The sequence below is a fragment of the Salvelinus alpinus genome, chromosome 1 (genome assembly GCF_045679555.1).
Source record: "Salvelinus alpinus chromosome 1, SLU_Salpinus.1, whole genome shotgun sequence".
NCBI classification, from domain to species: Eukaryota; Metazoa; Chordata; class Actinopteri; order Salmoniformes; family Salmonidae; genus Salvelinus; species Salvelinus alpinus.
The window spans coordinates 70,975,070-70,988,386 of NC_092086.1; the positions used below are offsets into that span (position 1 = coordinate 70,975,070).

The 13,317-nt window shown below is 43.9% G+C and overlaps 1 protein-coding gene across 2 annotated transcripts in view; it reads right to left on the reverse strand.

The window, feature by feature from the left end:
- Positions 1-13,317, reverse strand: part of LOC139584623 (protein Aster-B-like) — a 151,955-nt gene that overhangs the window by 87,735 nt on the left and 50,903 nt on the right. Inside the window, exon 1 of one of the 2 annotated variants that reach the window (XM_071416706.1) lies at positions 2,070-2,513. The exons of the other annotated variant lie outside the window; for it this stretch is intronic. Coding sequence (XP_071272807.1) covers positions 2,070-2,092 — 23 coding nt within the window. The 5' untranslated portion in view covers positions 2,093-2,513. Of the gene's footprint in view, positions 1-2,069; positions 2,514-13,317 lie in introns of those variants that run through there. 2 annotated transcript variants of the gene reach the window in all.

The window sequence follows — 13,317 nt, forward strand, 5'->3', positions numbered from 1 at the left end:
CTGACAGCATCTAAAATAGAATTTCCATCTCCAGAAATTAGCCCAATAACATATTGGTAAAACGATTTGTAAAAAATGATGTTAACATATTGGACCGTGCATATACAGTAGCCTATGCATGGTCCAAATGATCAGGTATGCTATCAGCAAGAAGCATTATCACCTGTAGCTCCACTGATGCAGCATAGTGGCTATCAATAAATAGGCTGACGCATGGGGTTACATTTGGGATCTTAGCTGGATCCCAAATAGGATCTTTTAACTAGTTAGCGTCCTAACTTGCATAAGCACAGTCAATAAAAAGTAGGCCTACCTGTTAGGGTAACTTGGGGTAAAACGCCCCCTGCCTGTACTTCTCACAGAAAACACTTCATGTCACAATCCCCCCCCCCCCAAAAAAAATCCCTGGTTGCCACTACTCTTGCTCAACAAAAAAATGGCATCTGTCTCCCAAAATTGTATTTTGAGGTAGGGTGGTGTGTAACCCCAAGTTACCCTAGAATTGACCCATTTAGCCCCTCTCCTCTGTACACTCACGGAACGGTAATGTCATGGTTCAAGCACTTCTAAAACCTCAGGGTGTAAAATGGTTCACGGGTTCACGCATATTTAAGAGTTGTGAAATAAATAATGTAGTAAAGGAAAGCTGGGTTCCCCCTCTTTATAACAATGGCAATTAAAATTGCTGTTTTCCCCACAATTGCAAGAATTGTGTGCATTGACTGCTTATCAGGATGCATGTTTCCCTCCCTATGTCACTCGAAACTTGAACGCACCTTGAGATTAATATTTATCTCGCAATAGAACACACAACAACAAGCTGACTAGGTAAATACATAAACCATTCTACTATGGGGTTGTCAGATTTTTCTATTCATTACTCGTTTTGTTTGCAGAGGAAAAGTCAATGTGTACTGTTTTAGCATCTTTAAAATATGTTTGTGGTTCCATATTATTTTTACCGTGGCGGCAATGATTTTGCCGTAGCGCAGAGCCACAGCTAAATGACTGCAGCAGAAACACTGCCGTGTCGGTCACTGCCAGTAGTAGTGTTGTATTGTTAGCCAGTCAGCGATTTCCAGTTAGCATGCTATCCGTGGTGGCTGACTGTGGCTAACTGGCTACACTAGAGCTGCAGACAACTGGTCAGTTGCAGACACCAATAGGGAGGGAGAATGTAGGGCTCTAATCTGCACTCATTCCTATGCAGCCAGGGCAGATCAAATCGCGGCAGCCGATTCCTGCAAGTATATGCGCACACACACACAAACATGTATGTACACACACACCAGTACATACACACACATACACACACCAGCGCAAGGAAATGCAAACACAGGTACACACACACACACACACACACACACACACACACACACACACACACACTGACACACATGTCAACCTGGGGTATTCAAAACTACTGCAAATCCGCAGCTTCTAAGGCAGCAAAAAGCTGAGAGGGGAGTGAGATCTAAAATTAGGTGGAGAAACGTGAATTTGCCCAGTTTGGCTTCGGGACACTGCAGAAGAATGGCTGGGTATGAGTGGGAAAGAAAGATGGCTCAGTACGCCATTCTGTTGCTGCTGCATTCTCCCTCTCTCCCTACTGTAACAATCTGTGGAGGCCTGGCCAGCACTAAAAATATCAGACAGAGAGGCTGGAGGGAGACGCACACAGAAACACTGAAAACAACATTGAGATGATGAGGAGATGAGTATGGGAGGTTAATCAAGGAGAAGAAAACCAAGGAGAGGAGACCTGAGAAAAAACGTGGAAGAGAAAAGAGGAGAGCATGATGAGAGGAGAACTGAGGAGAGGAATACGATGCTCTCTTCAAGGATGCCATATTACAAAGGGCTCAGGCTGGGAAAAAGCTCCCTCCCTTGATGGCAGGAATGGACAGATGGTGTGAGAGAGAGAACGAGGGAGAGAAGGATGGAGGAAACAAATAAACAGCGTGTTAGGGCAGGGAAGTACCCAGCTACTCCTCCTGATCCTCCTCCTCCTCCTCTTCCCCCTATCATCAGTGTCTCCCCATAAAGACCAATATTGCCAGTAGTCTTACCAGGCGAGCTTGAAGCCCTTCATTAGTGCAGAGATAAGCAGCAGCGTTGCTGTCCAATGCCCATAGCGAGGTCTCCCCACTCGGCCAGCCAGTCATTCCTTGGCATGTTGAGTGGCAACAGGGGGGGTAGTCCCGGGGCCCCAGGCCTGTCCGCAATGCCCATGCGAGAGGGAGAGAGAGGGGGGGGGCTCAACTAGCTCAAAATGCTACAATGTTAACGCTAGCCCTAACACTATAAAAGCTGTCCTCTGCTGCTGCCTGTCTGGTCCGCTTTCAGCCTCATCTGTGTCTGTGGATGTGTGTGTGTGTGGAGGAGAGTGTGAGCAAGAGTGTGTGTGTGAGTTTGTGTGCGAGTGATTGTAAGGTGGCGGCAGCTGCTCACATGCACTCTCCCATATGCAGCAGACTCACTCACTCTCTCTCTCTCTCTCAAACTCTGCAGATGAATGCAGAGCTGAGTCCCTCTCCGGGCTGAGGGACCTACTGGGCATGCTCTGTTCCTCTCACATCCGATCCAATCCCCTCTTGCTCTCTACGAGCTTAGCTCCTCCCACCGACAGAACAGCACGGTTTCCCTCTCTCTTACACACACATGCACGCACGAACGCACACCCACACTCACTCACTCACTCATGTCTGTTAGAGTCCGGAATCTCTGAGGATTACAGTTTCTCTCTGTGTGTGTGTGTGTGTGTGTGTGTGTGTGTGTGTGTGTGTGTGTGGTGTGTGGCTACAAACTTCAGGCTCAGTCAGTCCTAGCAGCTGGCTCTCTAATCTCTTAATGCAGGATAGATGAAGCACACTGTGTGTGTGTGTGGGTGTGTGTCGTGAGTGAGTGAGTGAGTGAGAGAGAGAATGTGTGTGTAAGTGAGAATGAGGGAAACCTAATGTTAATTCTACTATATTATATGTGTGTGCGGTGCTTGTATGTATCTGTGGCTGAGAATTTCTGAAACTCACATTTCCACTTTGATAAATCACATTTGTTGTCAGTCAATACTCGCGAGCTTGGGACTATAAGAGGATACTGAGATAATTGTATTTAAAGTTCTGAACCCTCTTTGGTTTAAGTTTTATCTAGTATTCTTTTTAACTTAACAACATGAATTGGGGGTATTTAGAATACTATATAAGTAGAGAACATTGAACAGAAAAAGGCTATGTCAATAAAAAATGCAGAAATGCAGATAGAACCTTATAGTCCAAAGTTCTCATACTGCTAAATGGCCATGTATGACACGTACTGCATGCATCCTACTCTATGTATTTTCTGTTAATTCACAATACTAACCCAGGGCTCCAGACTGTGACCATTTAGTCGCATGTTGCGACCCTTTGACTTGGCTGTGTGAGTAAAATCTTTAACTGGTCGCATTTAAAAAAAAAAATTTTTTTAAACCTTTATTTAAACTAGGCAAATCAGTTAAGAACGAATTATTTTTTACATTAACGATCTACCAAAACACAAAAAGCCTCCTGCGGGGACAAAACACACACCGCGACAAGAGAGACAGCAGAACACTACATAAAGTTGTACGAGACAGCAGTTTGAGTGTTTTTTGGAGCTCGTTCCAGTTTCTAGCTGTAGCAAACTGAAAAGAGGAGCGACCCAGGGATGTGTGTGCTTTGGGGACCATTAACAGAATGTGACTGGCAGAACAAGTGTTGTATGTGGAGGATGAGGGCTGCAGTAGGTATCTCAGATAGGGGGAAGTGAGGCCTAAGAGGGTTTTATAAATAAGCATCAACCTTTTGATAAACAGGGCAAAATAGGAATGAGCCTATAACAGTTAGGATCAGCTTGATCTCCCCTTTTCAATAAAGGATGCACCGTGGCTGCCTTCCAGGCTCGGCGATGATAGGGGGCTGCAACCTTAAAGAAGAAAGGATCTAAACCATCTGACCCATCTGACCCATGTTTTTTTGGGGTCAAGTTTAAGGAGATCCTACAGCACCTCAGATTCAGTGACCGCCTGCAGGGAGAAACTTTGTAGCGGGTCAGGGGAAAAAGAGGGAAGAGAAGGGCTGGGAGATGAAGAAATGTTGGACAGGCAAGGAGGCATGGCTGAGTAAAATAGGAATCCTGACTTAATGAAGTGGTGATTAAAGAGCTCGGCCATGCGCTCCTTGTCAGACACAACCACATCCTCGACATTATGGAACATGAGCAGCTGTGAGGAGGAGGGTTTATTCTCCAGGTCTCCTTTCACCGTTTTCCAGAACCTCTTGGGGTTAGACCCACAGAGAGAGAACTGCTCCTTAAAGTAACTAACTTTAGCCTTCCGGATAGCCTGAGTGCACTTATTTCAAATTTTTCTGATTGAGAGCCAGTCAGCCTGAGTATACGTGTGCCGAGCATTTCACCAAATGGAATTCTTGAGATGGAATAACTCTGCCAGATCACGGTTGAACCAAGGGCTGAACCTGTTTTAATTCTAATTTTCTTAATGGGGGTGCGTTTGTTAACAATACCACTGAAAATATCAAGAAAGAAGGCCCAAGTGTCTTCGACAGACGGGATCAAGCCTATTCTATACCAATTTACAGAGGCCAGGTCATGAAGGAAGGCTTGCTCATTAAAGTTTTTTAGCAAGCGTCTATGACAAACCAGGACAGATCTTTTAACTGAGCAGCCATTACGAACACAGGCTGTAACACAGTGATCATTAAGGTCATTACAGAAAACACCAGACTGATACCTATCAAGAGTATTTGTGAGGATAACATCAAGGAGAGTAGCCTTTTCTTGGTGTTTGGAGTCATAACTTGTGGGATTGGTAATTTTCTGAGAAAGATTGAGGGAATCCCATTGCGTTAGGACTTGGTCAGGTGGTTTAAACATGTCCCAGTTTAGGTCAGCTAGCAGGACAAATGCATACTTAGTGTCACGTTTGTCATAAGGAGTAGACCAAGATGCAGCATGGTATGTTCCCATTATTTATTATGGAATAGAAAACTTCAAAGAACAAAACAACAAAACGAACAAACGAAACGTGAAGCAATAATAATGCTCACAGGCAACAAAACATAGACAAGATCCCACAAAGCACAATGGGAATATTGTTACCTAAATATGATCCCCAATCAGAGACAACAATAAACAGATGCCTCTGATTGGGAACCGTACTAGGCCAACATTGAAATATAATTCACCGAGATAACCCACCCTAAAATCACACTCCGACCTAATTAACATAGAGAATAAAAGCCCTCTATGGTCAGGGCGTGACACTTAGTGTAAGAGTCCAGGAGAGAGCTTAGGGCAGGTAGGGTACAGGCCGGTGCTGATGGTGGACAATAACACCCCAGCAACAGTCAACAAAGCTTAATGCATAAAACCAGCAAATCAAATTGTTTGGGGACAGACTTGGTAGGGACAACAGAGCACTGAAGGTGTTCCTTGGTAAAGATTGCCACTCCACCACCTTTGGAAGATCTGTGTTCCCGAAAAAGGTTACTACCAGTAAGGTTAACATCAGTGTACAAAAAAACTTGTTCTTAACGTCTCAGTAATGACCAACACATTAGACTGAACCAGGTTTTCCTCGAGGACTTTTTATCCCCCCCCAAAAAACTCCCTAGTCCTTGCTGATGGCAAGCATACCCACAACATGATGCAGCCAACACCATGCTTTAAAATATGATGTGGTACTCAGTTATGTGTTGTGTTGGATTTGCCCCAAACATAACACGTTGTATTCAGGACATAAAGTTTTACTTCAGTGCTTTATTGCAAACTGGATGCATGTCCTTTTTTTCACTCTGTCAATTAGGATAGTATTGTGGAATAACTACAATGTTGTTGATCCATCCTCAGTTTTCTCCTATCACAACCATTAAACTCTGTAACTGTTTTAAAGTCATCATTACCCTCATGGAGAAATCACTGATTATTTCTTTCCTCTCCGGCAACTGAGTTAGGAAGGATGCCTGATTCTTTGTAGTGACTGAGTGTAATTAATGTGTAATTAATAACTTGCTCCATGCTCTTCTTTTTTTTACCCATCACCAATAACATTATGTGCCCTTCTTTCCGTGTCATTGGAAAACCTCCCTGGTCTTTGTGATTGAATTTGTGTTGAAATTCACTGCTTTACTGAGGGACCACTGAACTGATCAATTAGCTCAGTTGGTCTGGTGTGGTGCCTAGTTGGGACAAAATCCTGCAGTACCTGCGGCACTCTATGAACAGGGTTGCCAAGTAACAGGGTTGCTTTAGTAACAAACGAATTAAAATGCTATTGTGTTATTAGAAGATTTTTTTATTTATTCTAATGTTAACAAAGACCTTCATAAACACTACCAAATTATTATTTTTGCGATAGCATATATGAAATGTATTAATTACACTGTAAAACTTCAGCTCCACTATAAGCTTTGTGTTGCTTTGCCATCAGCGTTGTGTCATTGTTTTGAGAGGGGAGAAGAGCAGAGAGAAGACCATCTTTATTCTGTTTTCCCCTACTGTACTGTACCATAATCACTGATTATGCATAAGTACAATAGCTTTGGTCTAATGTTTTACAAGTACTCATTAAATCTGTTGCTAGTGGTTGTACTAAATGATTATTTTACTACACAAGTTGTTTACATTGCGAACCTAGCTAGTCAATGTAGCTTGCTAGCTACTAGTTGTAACTTCATGACTTCATAAATCTTAGTAAAATAATCAGTGGTGTATGGTCGAGGCCATATGCAACCTAAATCAAATTAATTTTTCATTATTTCAATTCACAAGATAAAAATATGCATCAGGCGTCAAGAATTGAATGTCTGCGATTCTTGCGCTTGGACGCTGCATTGGAAAACCTCCCTGGTCTTTGTGCTTGAATCTGTGCTTGCAATTCACTGCTCAACGGAGGAACCTTACAACTTATTGCAACTTATTATGTGACTTGTTGAGCAAATATTTACTCTTAGTTTCGCCATAACAAAGGGGTTGAATACTTATTGACTCAAGACATTTAAGCTTTTGATGTTCAATTCATTTGTAAAAATTTTGAAGAACATAATTCCACTTTGACATTATGGGGTATTATTTACATTTACATTTAAGTCATTTAGCAGACGCTCTTATCCAGAGCGACTTACAAATTGGTGCATTCATCTTATGATATCCAGTGGAACAACCACTTTACAATAGTGCATCTAACTCTTTTAAGGGGGGGGGGGGGGTTAGAAGGATTACTTTATCCTATCCTAGGTATTCCTTAAAGAGGTGGGGTTTCAGGTGTCTCCGGAAGGTGGTGATTGACTCCGCTGACCTGGCGTCGTGAGGGAGTTTGTTCCACCATTGGGGTGCCAGAGCAGCGAACAGTTTTGACTGGGCTGAGCGGGAACTGTACTTCCTCAGAGGTAGGGAGGCGAGCAGGCCAGAGGTGGATGAACGCAGTGCCCTTGTTTGGGTGTAGGGCCTGATCAGAGCCTGAAGGTACGGAGGTGCCGTTCCCCTCACAGCTCCGTAGGCAAGCACCATGGTCTTGTAACGGATGCGAGCTTCAACTGGAAGCCAGTGGAGAGAGCGGAGGAGCGGGGTGACGTGAGAGAACTTGGGAAAGTTGAACACCAGACGGGCTGCGGCGTTCTGGATGAGTTGTAGGGGTTTAATGGCACAGGCAGGGAGCCCAGCCAACAGCGAGTTGCAGTAATCCAGACGGGAGATGACAAGTGCCTGGATTAGGACCTGCGCCGCTTCCTGCGTGAGGCAGGGTCGTACTCTGCGAATGTTGTAGAGCATGAACCTACAGGAACGGGTCACCGCCTTGATGTTAGTTGAGAACGACAGGGTGTTGTCCAGGATCACGCCAAGGTTCTTAGCACTCTGGGAGGAGGACACAATGGAGTTGTCAACCGTGATGGCGAGATCATGGAACGGGCAGTCCTTCCCCGGGAGGAAGAGCAGCTCCGTCTTGCCGAGGTTCAGCTTGAGGTGGTGATCCGTCATCCACACTGATATGTCTGCCAGACATGCAGAGATGCGATTCACCACCTGGTTATCAGAGGGGGGAAAGGAGAAGATTAATTGTGTGTCGTCTGCATAGCAATGATAGGAGAGACCATGTGAGGATATGACAGAGCCAAGTGACTTGGTGTATAGCGAGAATAGGAGAGGGCCTAGAACAGAGCCCTGGGGGACACCAGTGGTGAGAGCACGTGGTGCGGAGACAGATTCTCGCCACGCCACCTGGTAGGAGCGACCTGTCAGGTAGGACGCAATCCAAGCGTGGGCCGCGCCGGAGATGCCCAGCTCGGAGAGGGTGGAGAGGAGGATCTGATGGTTCACCGTATCAAAGGCAGCCGATAGGTCTAGAAGGATGAGAGCAGAGGAGAGAGAGTTAGCTTTAGCAGTGCGGAGCGCCTCCGTGACACAGAGAAGAGCAGTCTCAGTTGAATGACTAGTCTTGAAACCTGACTGATTTGGATCAAGAAGGTCATTCTGAGAGAGATAGCAGGAGAGCTGGCCAAGGACGGCACGTTCAAGAGTTTTGGAGAGAAAAGAAAGAAGGGATACTGGTCTGTAGTTGTTGACATCGGAGGGATCGAGTGTAGGTTTTTTCAGAAGGGGTGCAACTCTCGCTCTCTTGAAGACGGAAGGGACGTAGCCAGCGGTCAAGGATGAGTTGATAAGCGAGGTGAGGTAAGGGAGAAGGTCTCCGGAAATGGTCTGGAGAAGAGAGGAGGGGATAGGGTCAAGCGGTATTATGTGCCAGTGACACAACATCTAAATTGAACACATTTTAAATTCAGGCTGTAACACAACAAAATGTGGAAAAAGTCAAAGAGTGTGCATACTTTCTGGAGGCACTGTATTCTGGAGGCCTTCGGAAAGTATTCAGACCCCTTGACTTTTTCCACATTTTTGTTAAACCTTGCTACAGAGCGCTCAGGTCCTCAAACTGGGGTTAAGGTTCACCTTCCAACAGGACAACGACCCTAAGCACACAGCCAATTCAATGCAGAAGTGGCTCTGAATGTCTCTGAATGTCCTTGAGTGGCGCAGTCAGAGCCCGGACTTGAACCCTATCCAACATCTCTGAAGAGACCTGAAAATAGCTGTGCAGCAATGCTCCCCATCCAACCTGACAGAGCTTGAGAGGATCTGCAGAGAAGAGTGGGAGAAACTTCCCAAATACAGGTGTGCCAAGCTTGTAGCATCATACCCAAGAACACTCGAGGCTGTAATCACCACCAAAGGTGCTTCAACAAAGTACTGAGTAAAGGGTCTGAATACTTATGTTAATGTTATATTTCATTTATTTATTTTTTAAACCTGTTTTTGCTTTGTTATTATGGGGTATTGAGTGTAGATTGATGAGTTAAAAAAAACAATTTAATACATTTTAGAATAAGGCTGTAACCTAACAAAATGTGGAAAAAGTCAAGGGGTCTGAAGGCACTGTATTTCTATCTACAACGTTCGGAACATTTCATCTTACTAAAAACACCACAGGTCATGGATAGGGTTGCCAAATTCAGGTCATTTCCCCAAATTCCAAGCTGGATACATCTGGGAATCCTATGATACGCTGTACTTCTGCATTCATGCAACATGCTGGTAGCAAATTTGGAAAAACGTGTGTTTCTGTTCAAATCAACAGGAACCTTAAGTGCCAATTTTATTTTCAAACTCCTTCCTCACTTGGGTTGAGCTCTGGGACAGAAATGAGCCTTGCTCCCTGCACTATACTCCAGCACACCAAAAGGTAAAAACTGGAGAGGACATGCAGAGAGAGAGAGAATGACAGTGGGCACTGGGGCTGCCTCCCTTTTTTTCTCCACTTGCTCTCGTTCTCTCTTTCCTGCTACAGTCAAGTTTTGCTGAGTCACCTTACTCAAAATACACTGGTGCCACGGATGGGCCTGTTGTCATGGAAACCTCCCCAGATGCCACAGGCTCAGGAAGTGCCACGATGACACAGGAATTCAAACCACTCAAAACCAATGACACATGTCACGGACATTCAGGATTTATGAAGGCAAACCATCATGATCTGGTAAAGGTTAGCAGTATGAAGGTTGCTAGTCTGGTCGATTCCACTGTTTAGTAACAGAGAAGACTGCAACACTGATGTAATGTATGGATTTCCTACCATGTAATTACTCTATCACAGTCGTTTCCTAACTTTTTACAACCAAGTACCCCTTTTGAACTTCAACCTTCCCGGAGTACCCCCTTCAGCATCATGGACAGCACTAACAGGGAACACACATTTTACTGCGCTTTAAAGATATATATTTGAAAAAGGCATGACAGAAAGTGGGTTTGAAAATGATTGTATTTTTATGTTCTTTGTTATTGTTTTATACATTGATAATGGATTTGTATTCATTTGACATCTAGTGTCTTCAGAAAGTATTCATACCCCTTGACTTATTCCACATTTGTTGTGTTACAGCCGAAATTCAAAATATATATTTTTAAATACTACTCACCCATCTACACACAGTACCCCATAATGACAAAGTGAAAACATGTTTTTATACATTTTAGGAAATATTGAAAATTAAATACAGCAATATCTCATTTACATAAGTATTCAAACCCCTGAGTCAATACTATGTAGAAGCACCTTGGCGGTGAATACAGCTGTGAGTCTTTATAGGTAAGTCGCTAAGACAGGGATCTCCAACAGGTAGATCGCTAGCTATGTAGCTCGCAGCCCACCTATGAGTAGTTCGCCAATAAATTCTGAAAGTACATTCATTTTTGTCATAAACATAAAGCTTCCGGGTACTATCTAATCAAAGCCACATTGACATTATCCCCCTCCTGGTTAGCCACTATTGGCTTTTTTGTTACTTTTTTTTATTTAACGACGCAAATTGGCTTAATTAAAAAGCCAATTAATTTCCAGCAATATTGCTCCTGTCGGTCTGTTTGGTGCGCGCGTTTGTCTATCATTCTGTATGTAACGTTAGTCAGTTAGCGATGCTAATGATAAACGTCTTGTGGGTAAACAGAAAGACTTGCCCCAAAAACCTTCACAATTAAATGATAACTGCAAAGTAGGCTTACCTGACAGAACTATATAATGACTATTTGTATCAATTGGGTGGCGATTGTTTTGCAAACTCTGCCATTACATGTGCTGCTGAGGTGACCTACAAGCAGAAACATCGCTAGATCTACACATTCCTCTCTTGCTACAGTAGGTGCGCAATTAAAGGGGAATTACACTCACAAATCAAAGTGTGTCAGTTCCAGACCTAAAAAAAGGTTCTTCTGATGTGATTTAACCATTGACATGGACTCAAAACATCAATTTTCGCTGTTTCTCTATGAATAATTGTAAAAGTTGACTGTAAGAAGCACTCATCATTTCAAATAGGCTACATGTAATATTAAACAGCATATAAACACTCTAAATAGGTCATGAGCCAGACAGGTAGTCTAAAAAGGAACGAAAATGAATTATTTAGGGAATATTATTAGCCTATTATTTCAAGGCTATAACCTATGAAGAAATACATTGTGATGCATTTGCAAGTGCGACACAATAGGCTGGCAGGAACATTAAGCGCTCAGCATTTAAAACAGCATTTAGTTGTATTAAAACCTTATAGTCTATAAATTGTGTATATAAGCTATGACTTACTTAGAATTAAATAACAATTAAACGAAACATGCCTTATTAGGCTCAGTCTACAGTGCCTTTGAATTCACTTTGAGTTTGGCCAGAGTCTGTGGCTTCAGACTCATGCGATGGTGCCTGGAGAGCAGGCCAGCAGCGGAGAACACCCTCTCCACACATGCAGAGCCACTGGGGATGCTAAAAACCCGTTGGGACACTTTTTCCAGGCGGGGCAGGGATGAGGAGTTGTCTTTTCAAAAGGTGATAACGTCCTCGTCTGTGTTTCTTCTCATACCTCTCCTTTCGTGTCAAGAGAGGAACGCTGCTGCTGAATGAAGTAGGAGCCGAACATGCAAGGTATTTTGGGCAATTAGTTTTGCTCAGGGGCTGAGTTAGGTGCTGTTGGTACGGCAGATGCAACTGCCGGAGGCGCGCTGATAGCCTCAGTTTCCTTCACAAGGAGGTTGCATATCTCTCCACCAGCTCATCCCTTATCCCCCACTTAGTTTTAAACCTGGGGTCCAGGATGGTTTCTAGGACAAGATGTTTATCATTATAGTACCGCCTGTACCGAGTGAAGACGTTATCTGATCGTGTTTCTGCATAAGCAGCAATGTCTATGAGCTGAGACACGGTAGTCAACAGTTTCTTTATTTCCAACACGGCAGAGAGAATTATGCCCAGGTTTCCCAACTCTTTGTGTATATTATCGGTGAGGTCTGCTAGTGGGGTCAGTACCTCCACCAGGAACTGTAGCCAACGCACTTTGTTTAGGGTGAGTTTTGCATCATCGGAGGTAGACTTAAATTTGTTTGGCCACAATGTGTCTCTTTCAAACATCTTCAACAAAAACGCAATCATGCGTAATTAGCTGTTTTATCTTGTCATGCAGGGAGCTGTGGGACGCACTCCCAATCTGTCACTTTCCTCTGTGTTCAATGTACTCTTCCTAACACTTTTCACAAGTTTCCCCACTTTCTGAATCAGTCCACTAACCCCATAATGCATGTCAATGGCAACCTTCGTTGTGAGCTGAAGCATGTGAATTGGGCACAGTAAATGGAGATTTGATTTACCATTATGTCCACGTTTTTGTCTATATGGTCAATTTGGAACTACGAGAGCGCAGGTGGTGCCCCCTCCTCCGTGTCGGATGCCTCATCTTCCTCCTGTCCGTCATCATTGGTCTCCTCTAAACCAGGTAGGTTGAAGGCCTTGACCATGTTGCTTGCGCTGTTAGTCACCACTCGTTTTACTTGCCGCTGCACGTTCCAGTTCCTCAGGACACTTTCATATTGTTGGTAAAAGGCCTCTGCTGTGTGGTGTCCTTGTATGTGTTCGGCGCTCAACAAAACCTTGTGACCTTTATACTTTCCATCAATGAAACTGGCGACAATCTCCAGGGAACTGTCCCAGTTCTGCTAATCCAAATTTCAGTTGACACTACGAAACCATCACTTAGTTGCAATACTGTAGGTCTCTCAGCTTGGCATCCATTTCTTGCAGGACATAGGGCATGACGGTGTCTCAGACCGTACTATAGCAAGGCAGTTTACAGCCTGGTTGTGCTGCACTCGCAAAGTACTGCATCCCTTCCCATTCTCCCCTAGTTAGCGGCTCATAGTCCAAGTAAACCATTTTAAAGAAAGCCTCATCCAATTGCCTATTTCTCACTC